Source organism: Ranitomeya imitator, chromosome 5, assembly GCF_032444005.1.
Source record: "Ranitomeya imitator isolate aRanImi1 chromosome 5, aRanImi1.pri, whole genome shotgun sequence".
NCBI lineage: Eukaryota > Metazoa > Chordata > Amphibia > Anura > Dendrobatidae > Ranitomeya > Ranitomeya imitator.
This window is the reverse complement of record NC_091286.1, coordinates 331,628,808-331,653,943: the sequence shown is the minus strand read 5'-3', so window position 1 is coordinate 331,653,943 and position 25,136 is coordinate 331,628,808. Positions and strand designations below refer to the sequence as shown.

The 25,136-nt window shown below is 41.9% G+C and overlaps 1 protein-coding gene across 4 annotated transcripts in view; it reads left to right on the top strand.

The window, feature by feature from the left end:
• Positions 1 to 25,136, top strand: part of ANKRD6 (ankyrin repeat domain 6) — a 330,735-nt gene that overhangs the window by 237,484 nt on the left and 68,115 nt on the right. For all 4 annotated transcript variants that reach the window (XM_069726362.1, XM_069726363.1, XM_069726364.1 and 1 more), the window contains one exon: positions 12,763 to 12,861. In XM_069726362.1, coding sequence (XP_069582463.1) covers positions 12,763 to 12,861 — 99 coding nt within the window. The remainder of the gene's footprint in view (positions 1 to 12,762; positions 12,862 to 25,136) is intronic.

Sequence of the window (25,136 nt, the reverse complement as noted above, 5' to 3'; positions counted from 1 at the left end):
CAATAAATATTAGATTTTATTTACGGGTGGTCTGGTACTCCTTTCTCTTTTATGTTTATATCCTTATTGGAGTATGTTTTATGCCTGTTTTTGACAGTGCTGGTTTTTATTAGTATTTCTGGGTATTTTTTATCTATAAATAGTCATACTTGTATGCCTGATATCTGAGGTCTTGTTCTTCAGAATTCCTCTTTTAATCCTTTATGCTAATCTGTTCTTCCAGGCTCCGGGGCGGGCGGTGCCTGGAAGGAAACTTGGCCTCCGTTCTTCATTGCATAACGTTTGGCTTTGTTCTGCAGCTTTAGCACCATAATTAAAAACATTAAAAAGGTATTGGTCACTATAGTAGGATATATGTATTATACCTACTGATTATGCCGTATCTCGTCAGATATGTGCGTCATCATTGGTGCTGCTTATCTCTCAATGCAGAAGGGCTCTTTTTGCCGTACAGAAAGTCTATGTGATATGTAGGCCAGGCCTTATTTATACCGGCGGAATGATGAAAGAACATCACAACAGTGCCAAGTATAGATGTCATGGACGATAGAAGGATTTACTAGAGCAACATGTCAGAAGATGTGACAGCTCCTTTATAAATCCAGCAATTACCGGTGTCATGTTGTTATTACATGTGTCTGATTGTGGATGTTCTCTTTCCTTCTCTTTTCCATCTGACCCAAACAGGCAACTTTTACTGATCACTGCAACACACGTAAATTTAGAAGCCCTGACAAGGTTAACAATCTAGGTCTGGATATGATGAAGTACCGGTTGTTGGGAGTCTTAGAATACTCTGAGATGTCGTTATACACATCTGTTTGTATGTATTTATAGGTTAAAACTGACCAACATGGAACACCTAAAAGACAGCACTGACCAAAAGGGAACAATGACCAAATCAGCAGGAAACCCAGACTGAATGCCCTGGTGGCATCAGTAATGAGTATTTTAATAGCTGGGGAAGTAGTTGGAACTATTTTTTTTAGGAGGGTTACTGTCATCAACTGTTATTTTAGAATGAAATCCATTAGATTAGAATGTCTTGAAAGTTTGCTAGCCAATCTATGGGGATTCCGGAGTCCTCACCAGTGACCAAATACTACCATGCAACTTACAATACCTCTGTATCTGGTATTCTCCCCAGCCAACTGTTTTTCGCTGACAGCAGCATTGTCCATCTTAAATGTATGCTTTTCTTTTAAATTACCCATAATTACCATCTAGGGTAGCCCGGAGGCTCAGTGGTTAGCACTTAAACTTTGCAGCTCTGGAGTCTTGAGTTTAAATCCCACCAATGACAACTTCTGCAAGGAGTTTGTATGTTCTCTCCGTGTTTGCGTGGGTTTCCTCCAAGCACTCTGGTTTTCTCCCACACTCCAAAGACATAGTGAGCCCCAATGAGTACAATTATTCCATAATATAGTGTCTTTAAGGTGCTGGGGAAATGAATGGTGCTATAAAAGCAAGTAAAATAAATAAAAATATACTAGGAAACAGGAGAACTCCTATAAGGGTTAGCAAATCTGGGTTTATATCCAAGGGAGGTGAAAGAGATGACAGAAGCATGGTGGATGCGTGGCCTGAAAAAAATGGCATCTCCTTACAGATTCCACACCTCTCATGCACAGCAATTTACAGTGCAGTACCAGTAAATTCATTCTTTTGTGGATTTTCTTTGCGGATTTCACTTAATTCACGGCTTCATTATAGAGTGTTGTGAAATTCGCAATGATAAAATCCACAGAGGATTTTTTTTTTTACAACATGTGAACGTGGCCTAAAAGTTGGCAAGATTACACAATGACTATGTTTAGAATAGGATACATACCGGTATACTAATATCATTTACTAAAGTGCAGTGCTATCACATTCCAGTAACTTTATAGAATTTACCATTTTCCATTTTTATGCACTATCTTGCACGCAGATCTATACATTAGGATTAGGCTGGGGTCACACAAGCGTTGATTCTCTCATCTGAGAAAATCGGGCCAGTTAGGGTATGTTTCCACGTGCCGGATTACATCCAGATTAGCTGCGGATTGAACGCTGCATACAGCCGCAGCGTTCAACCCGCAGCGTCCAGATGTTACAGCATAGTGGAGGAGATTTTATGAAATCCCGTCTCCACTATGCGTGCGAACATGCATCCGGCGGCCCTACGTTTCCAGACATGCGCCGCGTCTTTTCAGAACGCAGCATGTCTGTTTACCTTGTGGCGATGCTCCGTCGCCGCAAGGTAAATCACAGGGCCCTATGTATAGCGTGCGGCGATTCCAGATGCGTGCAATGAACACATCCGGAATCACCGCGCATACGGAAGGGGGTGACGCTCTGGGCGGAGCAGGTTTTCTGCTTCTTCCAAAGCGCCGTCATTACGGACCGTGGACACGCACCCTTATACTAATTACTCAGTTTGATGATAGTATAATCCGATTTTCTCAGATGAGAATAAAACAAATCTCCATCTTCTCCATGATGTCATCTGAATGCAATCTGATTTATTTCCATGGACCCATAGACATGAATGGCAGAATGCGATCCTATAGTCGGATTCAACTCGTGCATGCTGCAATATTTTTCTTGGACCTATTTTTTACGTTGGAGAGCACAAGCTCTTAACCTCTTTCTGACCTCGGAAGGGAGAGTACGTCCGAGGTCAGATCCCCTGCTTTTATGCCTGCTCCGGCGGTGAGCCCGCATCAAAGCTGGGACATGTCAGGTGTTTTGAACTGCTGACATGTGCCCACAATTTTATGAAATCTCGTCTCCACTATGCGTGCGAACATGCATCTGGCGGCCCTGCGTTTCCAGACATGCGGCGCGTCTTTTCAGAACGCAGCATGTCTGTTTACCTTGCGGTGATGCTCCGTCGCCGCAAGGTAAATCACAGGGCCCTATGTGTAGCGTCCGGCGATTCCAAGGTCAGATCCCCTGCTTTGATGCCTGCTCCGGCGGTGAGCCCGCATCAAAGCCGGGACATGTCAGCTGTTTTGAACAGCTGACATGTGCCCGCAATAGCGACGGGTGGAATCGCGATCCACCCACCACTATTAACTAGTTAAATGCCGCTGTCAAACGCTGACAGCGACATTTAACCTGCACTTCCGGCCATCGGTCCGGAAATGAGCGCATCGCAGACCCCCGTCACTTGATCGGAGTTTAGCGATGCGTCAGCATAGTAACCAGAGGTCTCCTTGAGACCTCTATGGTTACTGATGCCGTTTTGCTGTGAGCGCCACCCTGTAGTCGGTGCTCATAGCAAGCCTGTAATTCAGCTACATAGGAGCGATTTGATGATCGCTCCCATGTAGCAGAGCCAATCGAGTTGTGCCAGCTTCTAGCCTTCCATGGAGGCTATTGAAGTATGGCAAAAGTAAAAAAAAATGTTTAAAAAAATATGAAAAAAATAAAAAAAGTTTAAATCACCCCCCTTTTGCCCCATTCAAAATAAAACAATAATAAAAAAAAAATCAAACCTACACATATTTGGTATTGCCGCGTTTAGAATCACCCGATCTATCAATAAAAGAAAAAGGATTAACCTGATCGCTAAATGGTGTAGCGAGAAAAAAATTTGAAACGCCAGAATTACGTTTTTTTGGTCGCCGCGTAATGCAGTAATGGGCGATCAAAAGAACGTATCTGCACCAAAATGGTATCATTAAAAATGTCAGCTCGGCATGCAAAAAATAAGCCCTCACCTGACCCCAGATCACAAAAAATGGAGATGCTACTTGTATCGGAAAATGGCTCAATTTTTTTTTTTTTTTAGCAAAGTTTGGAATATTTTTTTTACCACTTAGATAAAAAATAACCTAGACATGTTTGGTGTCTATGAACTCGTAATGACCTGGATAATGGCAGGTCAGTTTTAGCATTTAGTGAACCTAGTAAAAAAGCCAAACAAAAAACAAGTATGGGATTGCACATTCTTTGCAATTTCACGGCACTTGGAATTTTTGTTCCCATTTTCTAGTACACGACATGGTAAAACCAATGATGTCGTTCAAAAGTACAACTCGTCCCGCAAAAAATAAGCCCTCACATGGCCATATTAATTGAAAAATAAAAAAGTTATGGCTCTGGGAATGAGGGGAGCGAAAAACGAGCATGGAAAAATGAAAAAATCCCGAGGTCATGAAGGGGTTAAACTAGATGTTGTTGTTGGCTTATTGCTTTTGATATACAGTGGGTACGGAAAGTATTCAGACCCCTTTCAATTTTTCACTCTTTATTTCATTGCAGCCATTTGGTAAATTCATTAATGTACACTCTGCACCCCATCTTGACTGAAACCTGAAAATATCTCATAGTTATAAGTATTCAGACCCTTTGCTCAGTATTGAGTAGAAACACTCATTGAGCTAGTACAGCCATGAGTCTTCTTGGGAATGATGCAACAAGTTTTTCATACCTGGATTTGGGGATCCTCTGCCATTCTTCCATGCTGATCCTCTCTAATTCCGTCAGGTTGGATGGTGAATGTTGGTGGACAGCCATTTTCAGGTCTCTCCAGAGATGCTAAATTGGGTTTAGGTCAGGGCTCTGGCTGGGCCAGTCAAGAATGGTCACAGAGTTGTTCTGAAGCTACTCCTTTGTTATTTTAGCTGTGTGCTTAGGGTCATTGTCTTGTTGGAAGGTGAACCTTCGGCCAAGTTTCAGGTCCAGAGCACTCTGGAAGAGGTTTTCATCCAGGATATATCTGTACTTGGCCACATTCATGTTTCCTTCGATGGCAACCAGTCACCCTGTAACCTGCAGCTGAAAAACACCTCCATAGCATGATGCTACCACCGCCATGTTTCACTGTTGGGATTGTATTGGGTAGGTGATGAGCAGTGCCTGGTTTTCTCCACACATACCACTTAGAATTATTACCAAGAAGACCTGACATGTGGAAGGGCTGCAGTGATAGTTGACTTTGTGGAACTTTCTCCCATCTCCCTACTATATCTCTGGAGCTCAGCCACAGTGATCTTGGGGTTCTTCTTTACCTCTCTCACCAAGGCCTTTCTCCCACGATTGCTCAGTTTGGCTAGACGGCCAGGTCTAGGAAGACTTCTGGTGGTCCCAAACTTCTTTCATTTAAGGATTATGAAGGCCATTCTGCTCTTAGGAACCTTGAGTACTGCAGAAATTATTTTGTAGCCTAGGCCAGATCTGTGCCTTGCCACAATTCTGTCTCTGAGCTCCTTGGCCAGTTCCTTTGACCTCATGATTCTCATTTGGTCTGACATGCACTGTCAGCTGTGAGGTCTTATATAGACAGGTGTGTGTGCCTTTCCAAATCAAGTCCTATCAGTTTAATTCAACAAAGCTGAACTCCAATAAAGGAACAGAACCATTTCAAGGAGGATCACAAAGAAATGGACAGCATGTGACTTAAATATGAGTGTCTGAGCAAAGGGTCTGAATACTTACAACCATGTGATATTTCAGTTTTTCTTTTTTTAATAAATTTGCAATAATTTCTACATTTCTGTTTGTTTCAAGTCAAGATGTGGTGCAGAGTGTACATTAATAAGAAAATAAATGAACTTTTTTGAAATTAACAAATGGTTGCAATGAAAAAGAGTGAAAAATGTAAAGGGGTCTGAATACTTTGTGTACCCACTGTATCTAGAATGGTTTGTAAAACTGATTTTTTTTTTTGTTAATAAATGCCCTTTTACTGAGAAACCTGTCAGAGCAAATATCTACAAGATCAGCTGCTCATGGCGGTGAGTCATTTGACAGTCTACCTTTTCTCTGTTGCCTAGAGACAGTACGATCCTAATTGTAACTGTGTTACCCGAGACCTAGGCCTGGATGCTTTCCAGGTGCAGTGAACAGGAAATGTTCCCTGCTGTGGTTATGTCAATTATTTGACACTCGGCAAAAGGTCACATTTAGATTTGTGATTGTAATCTGAAACCAAAATTTGTTAGATAGTAAGGTGAACACGATAACTACCTGCTAACCAATTGTGTTCCGAGGGGGTCACCATTATTTTCTGCATTGTTTTAAAGTATCTAAAGTGTACAAGTGCTTCTCACTAAATTAGAATGTCTTCAAAAAGTTTATTTATTTCAGTTCTTCAATACAAAAAGTGAAACTCATATTTTATATAGAATCCTTAGGCTGGTTTCACATTTGCGTTTTTTTGGGTGCGTTTTTGCGGTAAAAAACGCAAAAAAACGCATGGTGAAAAAACGCATGTAAACGCGTGCAAACGCTGCGTTTTTTTGACGCATGCGTTTTTGCATGTGGTGAAAAAAACGCGGCGTTTTGACGCGTTTACATGCGTTTTTTCATGCGTTTGCGTTTTTTAAACGCATGCTGAGAAATGTGTGACAGCTGCCAATCATCAAAATAAAGTAAAAAACCCACTATAAACAGAAATAGTTAGGGTTAGGGGTAGGGTTAGGGGTAGGGATCATAACCCTAACCCTAAAGGGATCCTAACCCTAACCCTACCGCTAACCCTAACCCTAAGGGATCCTAACCCTACCCCTAACCCTACCTCTAACCCTAAGGGATCCTAACCCTAACCCTAAGGGATCCTAACCCTACCCTTAACCCTAACCCTAAGGGATCCTAACCCTAACCCTAAAAGGGTTAGGGTTAGGATCCCTTAGGGTTAGGGGTATGGTTATGGTTAGGAACCCTTAGGGTTAGGGGTAGGGTTAGGGTTAGGATCCCTTAGGGTTAGGGGTAGGGTTAGGGGTAGGGTTAGGGGTAGGGTTAGGATCCCTTTATCACCTTTATGTTGGGGGGTGGCATATCAGTGTGTTTTCTGGTTTTTTAATAGAAAAACGCATGCGTTTTTAACGCAAAAAAAACGCATGCACAAAAAAACGCATGCGTCCCCATTGACTCCAATGTATTTTTTGACCCAAAAAAAACGCATGAAAACGCATGCGTTTTTTTTGTTCCAAAAAACGCCTCTCAAAAATACTACAGGTTGCATTTCTGAAAATGAACGCATGCAGTAAAAAAACGCATGCGTTTCAAAACGCGACCAAACGCGTACACACAAAAACGCATGCGTTTTCAATGTTAAATATAGGAAAAAAAAACGCATGCTTTTTTTGAAAAAAAAAACCGCTGCAGACAAAAACGCAAGTGTGAAACCACCCTTACAGAGTGATCTATTTCAGGTGTTTATTTCTTTTAATGTTAAGGATTATGGCTTACAGCCAATAAAAACCCTTAAGTCATTATCTCATTAAATTAGAATACTTTTAACACCAGCTTGAAAAATGATTTTAAAGTCCAAAATGTTGGCCTACTGAAATGTGTGTTCAGTTAATGCACTCAATATTTGGTTGGGGCTCCTTTTGCATCAATTACTGCATCAATGCGGCGTGGCATGGAGGCGATCAGCCTGCAGCACTGCTGAGGTGTTGTGGAAGCCCAGATTGCTTTGATAGCAGCCTTCAGCTCATCTGCATTTTTTGGTCTGGCGTCTCTCATCTTCCTCTTGACAATACCAATCTATGGGGTTAAGGTCAGGCATGTTTGCTGTCCAAGCCTTTATGGCCAGGGCAGTGGACTCTGTAAGCCAAACCTCCGACTCCTCAATTTCCATGACACCAACTCCACCAAAATGGGCTCCGAGTCCACGACTCTGACTCCACAGCCCTTCTTATGGCAGTGTGGACAGGTGCCATGTCCTACTGGTGAATGAAATTTCCATCTCCAAAAAGCTTGTCAACAGAGGGAAGCATGAAGTGCTCTAAAATTTCCTGGTGGATGGCTGCGCTGACTTTGGTCTTTGTAAAACACAGTAGACCTACACCAGCAGATGACATGGCTCCCCAAAGCATCACAGATTGTGGAAACTTTACACCAGACCTCAAGCAGCTAGGATTGTGTGCCTCTCTACTCCTCCTCCAGACTCTGGGTCATTGATTTCCAAATTAAATTTCATCTGAAAACAACACCTTGGACCACTGAGCAACAGTCAAGTTCTTGTTGTCCTTGGCCCAGGTAAGACGCTTCTGGCATTGTCTATTGGTCATGACTGGCTTGGACACAAGGAATGTGACACTGGTAGCCCATGTCCTCAATTTGTCTGTGTGTGGTGGCTCTTGAAGCAATGGCTCCAGCAGCAGTCCACTCCTTGTGAATCTCCCCCATATCTTTGAATTGCCTTTTCTTAACAATCCTTTCAAAGCTGCGGTTATCCCAGTTGCTTGTGCACCTTTTTCTACCACGCTTTTTCCTTCCACTCAACTTTCCATTAATATGCTTGGATACAGCACTCTGTGAACAGCCAGCTTCTTTACCAATGACCTTTTGTGGCTTACCCTCCTTGTGGAGTGTGTCAATGACTGCCTTCTGGACATCTGTCATGTCGGCATTCTTCCCTATGATTGTGGAGCCTATTGAAACAGACTAAGGGACTTTTTTTAAACACTTTAGGAAGCCTTTGGAGGTGTTTTTTTGTTAATTATTCTAATTTACTAAGATAATGACTTTTGTGTTTTCATTGCCTGCAAGCCATAATCATCAACATTAAAGGGAATCTGTCACCCCAAAAATTGCCTTTAAACTAAGGCCACCGGCATCAGGGACTTATCTACAGCATTCTGTAATGCTGTAGATAAGCCCCTATGTATCCTGAAAGATAAGAAAAACACATCATATTATACTCATCCAGGGGCGGTCCGGGTCCGGATCTTCATACGATGACGTCCTCTTCTTTACTTCCTGCCATGGCTCCTGCGCAGGCATACTTTGTCTTCCCTGTTGAGGGCAGAGCAAAGTACTGCAGTGCGCAGGCGCTGGGCCTCTCTGACAAGAAGAGGACGCGATCATAAGAAGATGGGAGGCCCCGGACCACGACGCCCATCGGACCGCATCGGGATCGCCCCTGGGTGAGTATAATCTAAGCTCTTTTTCTCATCTTTCAGGATACATCGGGGGCTTATCTACAGCATTACAGAATGCTGTAGATAAGCCCGTGATGCCGGTGGCCTTAGTTTATAGGCCATTTTTGGGGTGACAGATTCCCTTTAACAGAAATAAACACTTGAAATAGATCACTCTGTTTGTAATTACTCTATATAATAAATGAGTTTCGCTTTTTGTATTGAAGAACTGAAATAAATTAACTTTTTGATGATATTGTAATTTTGTGAGAAGCACCTGCACTTCTCGGTGCATCTTGTGCCTCATGACTTTTGCTGGTGCCTCCAATGCTATAGTGTGTGTTTGCATTTGGTAAGACCAGAATTCAAGGAAAAGCACAGAATGAGTTTTTTAACTGAATGTTGGGCAGAGCGGAAAGATACTGGGCCCTAGAATAGTAAAGGAAATATTTTTCTTTTTTATTCGAGCTATTTTTAAAAGCTAGAATATATTTTAAAATTTGTTGTTTTTTTTTTAACTTCACTATCCATCACTGAAGGACAGAGATGACAATTGGGGACTTTTATTCTCTTACAATTCATTTTTAGGACGTAGTTGATGGAGCTCTGTGTATAATCCGAGAACACACAGAGAACAGTTTGATCTAGGTAAAGACTTAGACTAGCTGCAAAGAGGAGTGCTGTGTGCAGAGACAGAGGTATGTCAGTATTGGTGGTATTTACCTTATATGTTGATTGATTGGCATTCACATTTTACTTGATTATTATTCTTTTCTTATTTTTGCCACTTGGTTTTGGTTATATAACTTTTCATTTGATATTTCAGTTGCTCTTAATAAACATATATTTATATATTTCTTTTGTGGTATGCACTTTATGGATTGTGATTATGGGGATTTTTTATGAACACATCTATTGATTTTTATTTAATTTTCATAATGATCAGTTAATATATACACATATATATGATTAATTTGATTCACTTGATATTGTTTTAATAGTAATAATAATAATATTTGAATTGAGTACCACTATTAATTACATATTTTGTTTATTTTTTTTTATCAATTAATTTTTACCAATCAGTTTGTCGTACCCTGCCCTGCACAGACATTGGAATATGATGAATATATTTTTTTATTGTTTCATTTTTGTTTTTAAATTGTTTTAACCCCTTAGTGACTGAGCCAAATTTTTTAAATCTGACCAGTGTCACTTTATGTGGTAATAAATCTGCAACGCTTCAACAAATCCCAGTGATTTTGAGACTATTTTTTCGTGACACATTATACTTTATGTTAATGGTAAATTTAGGTCAATATGTTTTGTGTTTAATTATAACAAATATCAAAAATTTGAGAAAAATGTTAAAAAATTAGCAATTTTCAAAATTTTAATGATTATCCCTTTAATCCAGCTGGTCATACCACAGCAAACCATTAATAAATAACATTTCCCACATGTCGACTTTACATCAGCACCATTTATAAAATGTTATTTTACTTTGTTAGCATTTTAGGAGGTTTAAAAATGTTGCAGCAATTTTTCATTTTTTCAAGGAAATTTACTAAATTTATTTTTATAGGGACTTATCCATGTTTGAAGTGAATTTGGGGGTCCTATATATAGTGAAACCCCCACAAGTGATACCATTTTAAAAACAGCACCCCCTGACATATTGAAAACTGCAGTCAGCTAGTTTATTAACCCTTCAGGTGCTTTACAGGAATTAATGCAAAGTGGTATGACAGAAATGAAAATGTGTATTTTTACCACCTAAATGCTTCTAACTTCTGAACAGATTACTACAGCCGTCAGACTCTAAGGCCGCTATTTGGTCGTGAATTGCCATGGCAAACATCAAGACCACACAATCATGATCTGAGGGCACCAATTGGGATAAAGAGGAAGCCCCCATACTATGTTATCCATTTATAATGATGTAGTCACTATTTACAGCAGCATCTAAGGGGTTAAACAGATTTGGACGGTGCAAACACTGATCGTGGCTGATACAGCAAGTTGTCAGCTATAGTGTACAGCCGACAGCTGCTGGATTGTCACCTGTATGGGGAGGCTATTCTATTATATCTCAGGTCAGTTAAAAGACGTATTGGCTGTCATTAAGGGGTTAAATAAAGTCTCTTGTTTTTAACAATGTTTTGTGCAGTCATCTTTTATATAAATAAAGTAATAATTATTGGATACCTTTTTAGGAAGATTTCTTTTGGGTTAATATATTGGATTTGATATTCATAGTGAATATTGGTAGTTACATGTTGGTATTTCTTTTCTATATAGGATTTATCTGCAAAGAGAACTATGCTTTCAAACAACTTATTTAATTTAAAGAGAGCATGTCACCCCTGAAATGAATAGTCAACTTGTTATACAGTGATGTAAGGCATTTAACTTTTAATTTAAATACAAATAAGGGGGCTTTGCTACACCCTTGGCATGGCCAAGGTCTCAGTGCACTGTTACGTTTCATCAAGTTGCATCTTGGGGATTTTCTCCAATTCTGGTTAACAACTCTCGCTTGCCCAGAGCGAGGCAGCAATGAAGAGGACCTTTCACCACAAGTGTTTCAGGTTGATCTAGACACATGATATAATAGATGCTACAGAAAAGTTTAAAAAAAAAATGTGCCTCACCATTGTGGAGATATTGGCAAACAAAGTGTTTGGCACCTAAATAGTCAATTGTTTTAAGTCCAAGTGGGCATGACCAGAAGACTATTTCTTGGAGTTGTGTACTTCCTCCTCCTGCTAATGCTGAGCAATCATTAGCAGGCAGCAGCACCCTGGAGAAAGAAGAGCATATAGCAAACAGTCTGCTCTCCTCACTGCAGAGTGATGGGGTGCTGGAGCACAGCAGAACTGAGCGTGATTAACTGACAGCTTTCAGCTCTCCTTTCTAGCAGTGTGGGAGAGGAGAGCAGTACTGCAGAAGTTGAGTCCGATTACAAACACTTCTAGTAGCGCTCCTGAGGATATTGCAACATATCACGGGAAGTGTGGGAAAGGAAGTACTACCAGCATGGTGTTGGCAGGTTTTCCGGCGGTATCCCCGCCGCCTACAATTTGGAGAAATGCAAATTTCTGGCTGCACGAAATAACCTTGAAATCTGGAAAATAAACTTGAAACCAAGTGGTTCTGCAGCCTTTTTTCAACTTTTAATGAGAAGTCTATTTCCCTTTCAGTTATAGCATGTATTTATTACACGAGGGACATATGTCTGGTTTTCATAAACTACTTACTGTATATGTTGCAGATGATAAATGCTTCACCATAGCAGTTTAGTTTTTACACAGGGCCCTGTAGGTTTGGATTTCTTTTTCCCTTAATAATAAAGACCTTCATTTAAAAACTGCATTTTGTGTTTACTTGTGTTATCTTTGTCTAATATTTAAGTTTGGTGACCTGAAACATTTACTGTAAGTGTGATAAACATGCAGAAGTATTAGAAATCAGGAAGGGGCTGAATACTTTTTCGCACACCTGTATATAAAGCTGTCACGCTTGGGTCGGGAGGGAAGCCGTCTAATCCTAAGGATGCTACCATTGTAATGGAGCAATTTATACAGGACAAAAGACATGAATATGAATATAATATGTTCTCTATGCAGTCGCTTAATGTAAAGGAGGATTAGTAATAGTCATCAGCTAAATGCTCAGGTCCAGAAATATCTTAATGCCGTCTGCTAAGAAGTAAACAGTGTTTCTGCCAAGATGGTACGCGAATCTAACTCTCAATTTTTAATAAGGTTTTTGTACACTTAAAAGCTCAATATTCCTGCAGTTAAATATTAGAAAAGTCGAATAAGTGTATAATTATTTTATCTAGAATTCTTGTTTGGGTGATCTTCTCACTTTCAGTTTTTTCGCTTTCTTTCTACAGCATGGGCGCACACCCTTACACCTGGCAGCTAATAAAGGACATGTTAATGTGGTGCAGATCCTGCTAAAAGCTGGGTGCGACCTGAATGTTCAGGATGATGTAAGTAAAAATGGAAAGCTTAAATACTGCTAACTTTCAGATTTATTCTTAACTAGCTGAAGAGCCCGGCATTGCCTGGGCATAGTAAATATCTGTGGTTAGTTATAGCACCTCACTTCTCTTATTTTCCCATCACGCCTCTCATTTTCCCAATCACATCTTTCATTTTCCCCCTCACATCTCTCATTTTCTCCCTCACATCTCTCATTTTCTCCCTCACTCCTCTCATTCCCCCCTAAGGCTAGGGTCACATTGCGTTAGTGCAATCCGTTTAGCGCTAGCGGATTGCGCTAACGCAATGTTTTTTATGGGGCTGCGTTCGGGGTCGCGGTAACGTCCCCGCTCTCGCAGATCTCCGATCTGCGAGAGCGGGGAACGGACCGGGGGCGCGCCTCGGACGCTGCAAGCAGCGTCCGCAGCGCGCCAGGAATCTCCGGCGCGTCGCTAGCGCATGCCGAACATGGCACGCGCTAGTGTAGCGCGTTCCCATTAGCGTGAATGGGCGCGTTAACGGCCGCGTTGCACGGCGTTAATTTCGCCGTGCAACGCTGTCTGTTTAAACGCGGTCCCATAACGCAATGGGAACCCAGCCTTACACTTGTCATTTCAACCTCACATCTGTCATTTTCTGATCACTTCACTATTTTTCCTCACTCCTCTCATTTTGCACTCACACCTTTTCATTTTCACCTCACACCTCTCATTTTCACCTCATCACCTCAGTATATACATGTTTGTCATCTCCCTTATATATAGTATACATCTGTATGTCATCTCCTGTATATAGTATATACCTGTATGTCATCTCCCCTGTATATAGTATTTACCAGCTGTGTGTCCTCTCCCCTATATATAGTATATACCTGAATGTCATCTCCTTCTATATATAGCATATACCTGTATGTCATCTCCTCCTGTATATAGTATATACCTGTGTGTCATCTCCCCTGTATATAGTATATATCTGTGTGTCATCTCCTCCTGTATATAGTTTATACCTGTATGTCATCTCCTCCTGTATATATACAGGTCCTTCTCAAAAAATTAGCATATAGTGTTAAATTTCATTATTTACCATAATGTAATGATTACAATTAAACTTTCATATATTATAGATTCATTATCCACCAACTGAAATTTGTCAGGTCTTTTATTGTTTTAATACTGATGATTTTGGCATACAACTCCTGATAACCCAAAAAACCTGTCTCAATAAATTAGCATATCAAGAAAAGGTTCTCTAAACGACCTATTACCCTAATCTTCTGAATCAACTAATTAACTCTAAACACATGCAAAAGATACCTGAGGCTTTTATAAACTCCCTGCCTGGTTCATTACTCAAAACCCCCATCATGGGTAAGACTAGCGACCTGACAGATGTCAAGAAGGCCATCATTGACACCCTCAAGCAAGAGGGTAAGACCCAGAAAGAAATTTCTCAACAAATAGGCTGTTCCCAGAGTGCTGTATCAAGGCACCTCAATGGTAAGTCTGTTGGAAGGAAACAATGTGGCAGAAAACGCTGTACAACGAGAAGAGGAGACCGGACCCTGAGGAAGATTGTGGAGAAGGACCGATTCCAGACCTTGGGGAACCTGAGGAAGCAGTGGACTGAGTCTGGTGTGGAAACATCCAGAGCCACCGTGCACAGGCGTGTGCAGGAAATGGGCTACAGGTGCCGCATTCCCCAGGTAAAGCCACTTTTGAGCTACCGAGAAGCAGCACTGGACTGTTGCTAAGTGGTCCCAAGTACTTTTTTCTGATGAAAGCAAATTTTGCATGTCATTCGGAAATCAAGGTGCCAGAGTCTGGAGGAAGACTGGGGAGAAGGAAATGCCAAAATGCCTGAAGTCCAGTGTCAAGTACCCACAGTCAGTGATGGTGTGGGGTGCCATGTCAGCTGCTGGTGTTGGTCCACTGTGTTTCATCAAGGGCAGGGTCAATGCAGCTAGCTATCAGGAGATTTTGGAGCACTTCATGCTTCCATCGGCTGAAATGCTTTATGGAGATGAAGATTTCATTTTTCAGCACGACCTGGCAGCTGCTCACAGTGCCAAAACCACTGGTAAATGGTTTACTGACCATGGTATTACTGTGCTCAATTGGCCTGCCAACTCTCCTGACCTGAACCCCATAGAGAATCTGTGGGATATTGTGAAGAGAAAGTTGAGAGACGCAAGACCCAACACTCTGGATGAGCTTAAGGCCGCTATTGAAGCATCCTGGGCCTCCATAACATCTCAGCAGTGTCACAGGCTGATTGCCTCCATGCCACGCCGCATTGAAGCAGTCATTTCTGCCAAAGGATTCCCGACCAAGTATTGAGTGCATAACTGAACATTATTATTTGTTGGTTTTTTTGTTTGTTATTAAAAAACACTTTTATTTGATTGGATGGGTGAAATATGCTAATTTATTGAGACAGGTTTTTTGGGTTATCAGGAGTTGTATGCCAAAATCATCAGTATTAAAACAATAAAAGACCTGACAAATTTCAGTTGGTGGATAATGAATCTATAATATATGAAAGTTTAATTGTAATCATTACATTATGGTAAATAATGAAATTTAACACTATATGCTAATTTTTTGAGAAGGACCTGTATGTACCTGTATGTCATCTCCTTCTCTATATAGTATATACCTGTGTGTCATCTCTCCTGTATATAGTATATATCTGTGTGTCATCTCCCCTGTATATAGTATATACCTGTGTGTCATCTCCTCCTGTATTAGACCTCGTTCACACGTTATTTGCTCAGTATTTTTACCTCAGTATTTGTAAGCTAAATTGGCAGCCTGATAAATCCCCAGCTAACAGGAAGCCCTCCCCCTGGCAGTATATATTAGCTCACACATACACATAATAGACAGGTCATGTGACTGACAGCTGCCGTATTTCCTATATGGTACATTTGTTGTAGTTTGTCTGCTTATTAATCAGATTTTTATTTTTGAAGGATAATACCAGACTTGTGTGTGTTTTAGGGCAAGTTTCGTTTGTCAAGTTGTATGTGTTGAGTTGCATGTGGCGACATGCATGTATCGACTTTTGTGAGATGAGTTTTGTGTGGCAACATGCGTGTAGCAACTTTTTGTGTGTCGAGTTGCATGTGACAGGTTAGTGTAGCAAGTTGTGTGCAGCAAGTTTTGCGCATGGCGAGTTTTGCGCGTGGCGAGTTTTATGTGTGGTGCCTTTTGAGTATGTGCAAGTTTTGTGTGAGGCAACTTTTGCATGTGTTGCAACTTTTGTGCATGTGCCAATTTTTCCGCGTGTGCAAGTTTTGCGTATGGCGAGTTTTCCATGAGGTGAGTTTTGCACTTGTGGCGAGTTTTGCAAGAGCCTAGTTTTTGCATGTGGCGAGTTCTACGCGTGGCGAGTTTTGAGTGGCGACTTTTGTGTTTCGACTTTTATGTGGCGAGGTTGGTGTATGTGTGATGAAATGTGTTCTGAGGGTAATATGTGTTCAAGCACGTGGTAGTGTGTGGCGCATTTTGTGTGTGTTCATATCCCCATGTGTGGTGAGTATCCCATGTCGGGGCCCCACCTTAGCAACTGTACAGTATATACTCTTTGGCGCCATCGCTCTCATTCTTTAAGTCCCCCTTGTTCACATCTGGCAGCTGTCAATTTGCCTCCTACACTTTTCCTTTCATTTTTCCCCATTATGTAGATAGGGGCAAAATTGTTTGGTGAATTGGAAAGCACGGGGCTTTATATATTAGATATATGAGAAAATCCCACAATCTCCCAAGACCTTGAAGGGGTTGTCTACTACTTGGCAACCCCTTCTTGATCTCAATGTGTAGCCACAATAAATTAAAAGAAAAACTATACTCACCTCCCATGCTGGCGCCATTCCAGCGGTGTCAGCACTCGCAGTCCCAGGGCTATCGTGCGATTGTTGTGACATGTGACCCTGGTGCCCAATCAGCCCTGGTGTCACTGTCTCCGCATTCAGACACGTCGAACGAGAAGTAGTCCAGGCTGCAGCTGATCCTGTTCAATTCAATAGGAGGCGGGAACAGGGACTTCTTTAATAATAACATTCAAAGTGGAGATGATCAAAAAGATTTGCAGGACCCTTGACCAGCGGCCACATCTGTTTTCTTTATTGTATGTGTGCCAATAGCGGATCTGTGTGTACATGGGCACATAATGTCCCTGTAGCTTCTTACTATGAGGCTGTCACCATATAGTGCTTTACTACAGAATCATTTTCTCCCAGAAGAATCAGACAGAAAAACCCTGCATTTCTTCATATGAAATGAGACATCAGAGGCATATAGACGTACAGTAGGACAACAGAGAAATCTATAGGTGTCAATACACAGCAATGCCATTTTGCACCCGTGTGCTTGAGGCAGCGGTGTTCTCCAAGTACTAGTTATATTTCACATGTATAGTTGAGTGTTATCCGCCAAGCACATATACATTGTTACTGTAAACTGCTAGTGTTCACAGGAAACAACCATTTACGGTACTTACTTTATTTACTTTGTATTGGCTGGATGCCAGCGTGTCTGGGCATATGTCCTCATGTGCTGTGTAGTAAAATCCATAATAAACAACTTTATTCTAGCTATTACTATGTTGGAAAATTAAAATGGTGAAATTGAGCATGGTTTAACCAATATTGAAAATGATCTTACCAGTGTAGTCCAACCACTGGGACCCCCACCAATCCAGAGAATGAATGGAGCGGATGTCAAGCCTCATTCATTGTCTATTGGACTGCTGGCGAAAACCAAGTAGTTCCCATTCTCCAGATTGTCAGGTCACAGTGGTCAGACTCACGGTAGTTTATTACCTATTCGTAGACAGGGGATCATTTTCAATCTTTGTAAAATCCCTTTAAAATTCCGAGATGCATCTGTGAACTACCATAAGCTTATAAGATTTGTTCACTCTCCACTATTTGTACTGTATATGCTTGCCCCATTTATAAGAAGCATTCTAATGATGGTAAATCATGGCGTATTTTTTACTGGTCAGTGGAGATTTAGCTTGGCCCTCCGTGCCTTCGGAATTGATGAGACTTTATTGATAATGATGTTATTGCAAATCCTAGTAATTTGCATTGTAGCAAGTATTCTGTGCAGTGTTTCCTATTCTATTTACACTTTTTGTATTTCATTTGTCAGTGACACATCTCAGAGCCCCTTCACACTGCGTTCTTCAGGGCTTATGTCTGAACCCTCGTGGAAGACGGGATTTGGGTGTATGCACCAATGAGGCCAACTATAATGATGTCGACAGTCAACGTGTGCTCTGTGGTGCATCATTTTCAGGCTTATACGCCAACTGGTGTATAAGTGTGCATAGTAGACTGCATATGAGTGTATACCTTAAGTAAGCATATATGACTGAAAATTATGCACAACAGAACACATATTGACTGTCAGCATTATAGTCATTGGCGCATATCCACAAATCCCATTTTGTGGGCGGTTCGGATGTAAGCCCCAATGGGACCACTAAATGTGGGACAAAGTGCAGTGTAAAAGCAACCTGACTCAGAAGGAATGATTTACGTTTTGGCAGTTTTACAGTTTTTACCTTAAACACACAAACAACTAAATAAATACTGTATCTAAAAGCATACTTGATTTGATTCCTATTTCTGTAAAATGGGCTTTTCTCTATATGCATTCAGCAGATCGACGCGCTGAATTTGCAGAATGGGAAAAACAAAAATTGGAGCAGGACCCGCAGTTTACACAGAACATTATGTTCAGTGATGAGGCAAACTTTTTTGGGTGAGCCATTTATACGGATACACCTAAATAACATGGGAATGGTGACAGTTTTCTTGCGTAGGGTGTCTTGCATTGAAATCTGCTGCAATGACCCGGGTACTGCATTCACCAGACATCAACACAATTTCTATCCGCTCCTCACGTGTTAACCTCTGCGACATGTCAATGGCTGTAAACAAAGAGAAACTTGTAAATAGCTCATGAAAGAATAAAGTTACCTTAAAACCAGGCACACCATTGTTTTTCTTGTGAAATTCTCAATAAGTTTGTGTCACATGACCCTCCTCCCATTGGAAAAAATAAAGTTGGATCCAAAATGGCCGACTTCAAAATGGCCGCCATGATCATCACCCATCTTGAAAAGTTTTCCCCCTCCCATATACTAATGTGTCACAAACAGGAAGTTGATCTCACCAACCATTCCTGGTTTATTTAGGTGTATCCATATAAATGGCCCACCCTGTAGTACAAACCACATTGCTATATGTACAGTAATGTGATGGGGAGAAGAAATCATACTTTTGACATTAATGGCTTTAGTTCATACACATAGTAAGTAAATAACCTCAGCTCAGAGATACTAATCTACTACCTGTGGATGCCACATCAGAACCATGGATGGGCACAACCTTAAACAGATGGTCTGAATCCAAAGTAATTTTCCTCCTAAATCCCTATTTAGTCCCATAATCTAAACTATTTAACCCCTTCCCGACCTTTGACGCCACGTAGGCGTCATGAAAGTCGGTGCCAATCCGACCCATGACGCCTATGTGGCGTCATGGAAAGATCGCGTCCCTGCAGATCCGGTGAAAGGGTTAACTCCCATTTCACCCGATCTGCAGGGACAGGGGGAGTGGTAGTTTAGCCCAGGGGGGGTGGCTTCACCCCCTCGTGGCTACGATCGCTCTGATTGGCTGTTGAAAGTGAAACTGCCAATCAGAGCGATTTGTAATATTTCACCTATTATAACGGGTGAAATATTACAATCCAGCCATGGCCGATGCTGAAATATCATCGACCATGGCTGGAAATACTAATGTGCCCCCACCCCACCGATCGCCCCCCCAGCCCCCCGATCTGGCCGGTACACTGCTCCGGCTCCCCTCCGTCCAGTGCTCCGCTCCCCCCCGTGCTCTTGTCCGCTCCCCCCGTGCTCCAATCACCCCCCCGTGCTCCAATCACCCCCCCGTGCTCCAATCACCCCCCCTGCACTCCGATCCACCCCCCCCGGTGCTCCGTTCCACCCCCCCGTGCTCCGTTCCACCCCTCCCGCGCTCCGATTCCCCCCCACGTGCTCCGATCCCCCACCTGTGGTCCCCCCCCACCCCATCATACTTACCGATCCAGCCGGGGTCCCGTCCGTCTTCTCCCTGGGCGCCGCCATCTTCCAAAATGGCGGGCGCATGCGCAGTGCGCCCGCCGAATCTGCCTGCCGGCAGATTCGTTCCAAAGTGCATTTTGATCACTGAGATAGATTATATCTCAGTGATCAAAATAAAAAAAATAATAAATAACCCCCCCCCCCCTTTGTCACCCCCATGGTAGGGACAATAAAAAAATAAAGAAATTTTTTTTTTCCACTAATGTTAGAATAGGGTTAGGGGTAGGGTTAGGGGTAGGGTTAGGGGTAGGGTTAGGGGTAGGGTTAGGGCTAGGGGTAGGGTTAGGGGTAGGGTTAGGGTTAGGGGTAGGGTTAGGGGTAGGGTTAGGGGTAGGGCTAGGGTTAGGGTTTCGGTATGTGCACACGTATTCTGGTCCTCTGCGGATTTTTCCGCTGCGGATTTAATAAATCCGCAGTGCTAAACCGCTGCGGATTTATGGCGGATTTACCGCGTTTTTTTCTGCGCATTTCACTGCGGTTTTACAACTGCGATTTTCTATTGGAGCAGTTGTAAAACCGCTGCGGAATCCGCACAAAGAAGTGACATGCTGCGGAATGTAAACCGCTGCGTTTCCGTGCAGTTTTTCTGCAGCATGTGTACAGCGATTTTTGTTTCCCGTAGGTTTACATTGAACTGTAAACTCATGGGAAACTGCTGCGGATCCGCAACGTTTTCCGCAGCGTGTGCACATACCTTTAGAATTGGGCTATGTGCACACTGTGCGGATTTGGCTGCGGATTGGCCGCTGCGGATTCGCAGCAGTGTTCCATCAGGTTTACAGTACCATGTAAACATATGAAAAACCAAATCCGCTGTGCCCATGGTGCGGAAAATACCGCGCGGAAACGCTGCGTTGTATTTTCCGCAGCATGTCAATTCTTTGTGCGGATTCCGCAGCGTTTTACACCTGTTCCTCAATAGGAATCCGCAGGTGAAATCCGCACAAAAAACACTGGGAATCCGCGGAAAATCCGCAGGTAAAATGCAGTGCCTTTTACCCGCGGATTTTTCAAAAATGGTGCGGAAATATCTCACACGAATCTGCAACGTGGGCACATAGCCTTAGGGTTAGGGTTGGAATTAGGGTTGTGGTTAGGGTTGTGATTAGGGTTATGGCTACAGTTGGGATTAGGGTTAGGGGTGTGGGGGGGTTAGTGTTGGAGTTAGAATTGAGAGGTTACCACTGTTTAGGCACATCAGGGGTCTCCAAACGCAACATGGCGCCACCATTGATTCCAGCCAATCTCGTATTCAAAAAGTCAAATGGTGCTCCCTCACTTCCGAGCCCTGACGTGTGCCCAAACAGTGGTTTACCCCCACATATGGGGTACCAGCATACTCAGGACAAACTGCGCAACAATTACTGGGGTCCAATTTCTCCTGTTACCCTTGTGAATCTAAAAAAAATGCTTGCTAAAACATAATTTTTGAGGAAAGAAAAATGATTTTTTATTTTCACGGCTCTGCGTTGTAAACGTCTGTGAAGCACTTGGGGGTTCAAAGTGCTCACCACATATCTAGATAAGTTCCTTGGGGGGGTCTAGTTTCTAAAATGGGGTCACTTGTGAGGGTTTCTACTGTTTAGGCACACCAGGGGCTCTGCAAACGCAACGTGACACCCGCAGACCATTCCATCAAAGTCTGCATTTCAAAAGTCACTACTTCCCTTCTGAGCCCCGACGTGTGCCCAAACAGTGGTTTACCCCCACTCATGGGGTATCAGCGTACTCAGGAGAAACTGGACAACAACTTTTGGGGTCCAATTTCTCCTGTAACCCTTGGGAAAATAAAAAATTCTGGGCTAAATAATTATTTTTGAGGAAAGAAAACGTATTTATTATTTTCACGGCTCTGCATTATAAACTTCTATGAAGCACTTGGGGGTTCAAAGTGCTCACCACACATCTAGATAAGTTCCTTTCGGGGTCTAGTTTCCAAAATGGTGTCATTTCTGGGGGATCTCCAATGTTTAGGCACACAGGGGCTCTCCAACCGTGACATGGTGTCCGCTAATGATTGGAGCTAATTTTCCATTTAAAAAGCCAAATGGCGTGCCATCCCTTCCGAGCCCTGCCGTGCGCCCAAACAGTGGTTTACCCCCACATATGGGGTATCAGCGTACTCAGGACAAACTGGACAATAATATTTGGGGTCCAATTTCTCCTATTATCCTTGACAAAATAGGAAATTCCAGGCTAAAAAATCATTTTTGAGGAAAGAAAAATTATTTTTTATTTTCATGGCTCTGCGTTATAAACTTCTGTGAAGCACCTGGGGGTTTAAAGTGCTCAATATGCATCTAGATAAGTTCCTTGGGGGGTCTAGTTTCCAAAATGGGGTCACTTGTGGGGGAGCTCCAATGTTTAGGCACACAGGGGCTCTCCAAACGCGACATGGTGTCCGCTAACAATTGGAGCTAATTTTCCATTCAAAAAGTCAAATGGCGCGCCTTCCCTTCCGAGCCCTGCCAAGTGCCCAAACAGTGGTTTACCCCCACATATGAGGTATCGACCTACTCGGGAGAAATTGCCCAACAAATATTATGATCCATTTTATCCTGTTGCCCATGTGAAAATGAAAAAATTGAGGCTAAAAGAATTTTTTTGTGAAAAAAAAGTACTTTTTCATTTTTACGGATCAATTTGTGAAGCACCTGGGGGTTCAAAGTGCTCACTATGCATCTACATAAGTTCCTTGGGGCGTCTAGTTTCCAAAATGGGGTCACTTGTGGGGGAGCTCCAATTTTTAGGCACACGGGGGCTCTCCAAACGTGACATGGTGTCCGCTAAAGAGTGGAGCCAATTTTTGATTCAAAAAGTCAAATGGCGCTCCTTCCCTTCCAAGCCCTGCCGTGCGCCCAAACAGTGGTTTACCCCCACATATGAGGTATCAGCGTACTCAGGACAAATTGGACAACAACTTTCGTGGTTCAGTTTCTCCTTTTACCATTGGGAAAATAAAAAAATTGTTGCTAAAAGATAATTTTTGTGACTAAAAAGTTAAATGTTCATTTTTTCCTTCCATGTTGCTTCTGCTGCTGTGAAGCACCTGAAGGGTTAATAAACTTCTTGAATGTGGTTTTGAGTACCTTGACGGGTGCAGTTTTTAGAATGGTGTCACTTTTGGGTATTTTCAGCCATATAGACCCCTCAAACTGACTTCAAATGTGAGGTGGTCCCTAAAAAAAATGGTTTTGTAAATTTCGTTGTAAAAATGACAAATCGCTGGTCAAATTTTAACCCTTATAACTTCCTAACAAAAAAAAATTTTCTTTCCAAAATTGTGCTGATGTAAAGTAAACATGTGGAAAATGTTATTTATTAACTATTTTGTGTCACATATCTCTCTGGTTTAACAGAATAAAAATTCAAAATGTGAAAATTGCGAAATTTTCAAAATTTTCGCCAAATTTCCATTTTTATCACAAATAAACGCAGAATTTATTGACCTAAATTTACCACTAACATGAAGCCCAATATGTCATGAAAAAACAATCTCAGAACCGCTAGGATCCGTTGAAGCGTTCCTGAGTTATTACCTCATAAAGGGACACTGGTCAGAATTGCAAAAAACGGCAAGGTCTTTAAGGTCAAAATAGGCTGGGTCATGAAGGGGTTAATAATATAAATGAATTTAAAAATTCCTTATCCTTCCCTCACTACATTATCTGCTTTTTTTCATTTCCTTTTTGATGATGCTTCATTTGAGATTCCTAGTGCATGCTAGGATACTCAGACCAAGCATCATCAGGGGGCAGAGGGTGCGCCCACTGCTATAGCCCCTGCCCCCCTACCTGAAATGAAGCATCAAGAAATACCATGTTTTAGGGAAACGCTTCCTCTGAGCGTAATACGTTTTTACCAACGGTAAAAAATATTATTTTAGTTGTGGTTATGCTCACCTTCAATCGGTAAAAAATGCACATTGAGATTCTCAAGGAATCAATTCTTTAGGCAACTCTTCTCCGTGTCTTGTATAATCCAATAAGATGTGCAGCTCACTTTGGAGAACTATGTGTTGATCCTGCTTCAGATCCACATAGGTGGCGATTTCAAAGGGAAAATAAACTCCAAGCGAATGTGGCGCTAAGCATCTTAGGATTTTTTTTTAATACATCCACTTCCAGTGAAAAAATGTTAATAAAAGTTCATTTATTTTCTCAAAACAAAGGGAAAAAAATATTTTCAATATTATTAGAATACAGTACAACGCCTTTCGGCTGCTATTTTTACAGTGCAGCCTTCATCAGGTAGCAAAAAACAAACAAACAAACAAGTTTTCTTATTTATGAGGGTATGTGCACACGTTCAGGTTTTTTCGCGTTTTTTTCACGTTTTTTCACGATAAAAACGCATTACAAACTGCAGACATATGCATCCTATCATTTAGAATGCATTCTGCAATTTTTGTGTACATGATGCGTTTTTTTCAGCAAAAAAAATGCATTGCGGTAAAAAAAGCAGCATGTTCATTAATTTTGCGGATTTTTCGCGTTTTTCCCACTATTCTATGCATTGTGAAAAAACGCACAAAAACGCATGGGGATTTCCGGCAGAAATGTCCAGTTTTTGTCAGGAAATTTCTGCTAGAAAACCCTGACGTGTGAACTTCCCCTGAGGGTTCCTGGAAGGGATTAGCAGGGCGGGACCCGAAATTGGTTTCTCTTCTCTGACTAATATCTACACGGTAGCCTCTAAGGAGACATATATACGTATACACAGTACAGACCAAAAGTTTGGACACACCTTCTCAAAGATTTTTCTGTATTTTCATGACTATGAAAATTGTAAATTCACACTGAAGACATCAAAACTATGAATTAACACATGTGGAATTATATACTTAACAAAAAAGTGTGAAACTACTGAAATTATGTCTTATATTCTAGGTTCTTCAAAGTAGCCACCTTTTGCTTTGATGACTGCTTTGCACACTCTTGGCATTCTCTTGATGAGCTTCAAGAGGTAGTCACCGGAAATGGTCTTCCAACAATCTTGAAGGAGTTCCCAGAGATGCTTAGCACTTGTTGGCCCTTTTGCCTTCACTCTGCGGTCCAGCTCACCCCAAACCCTCTCTATTGGGTTCAGGTCTGGTGACTGTGGAGGCCAGGTCATCTGGCGTAGCACC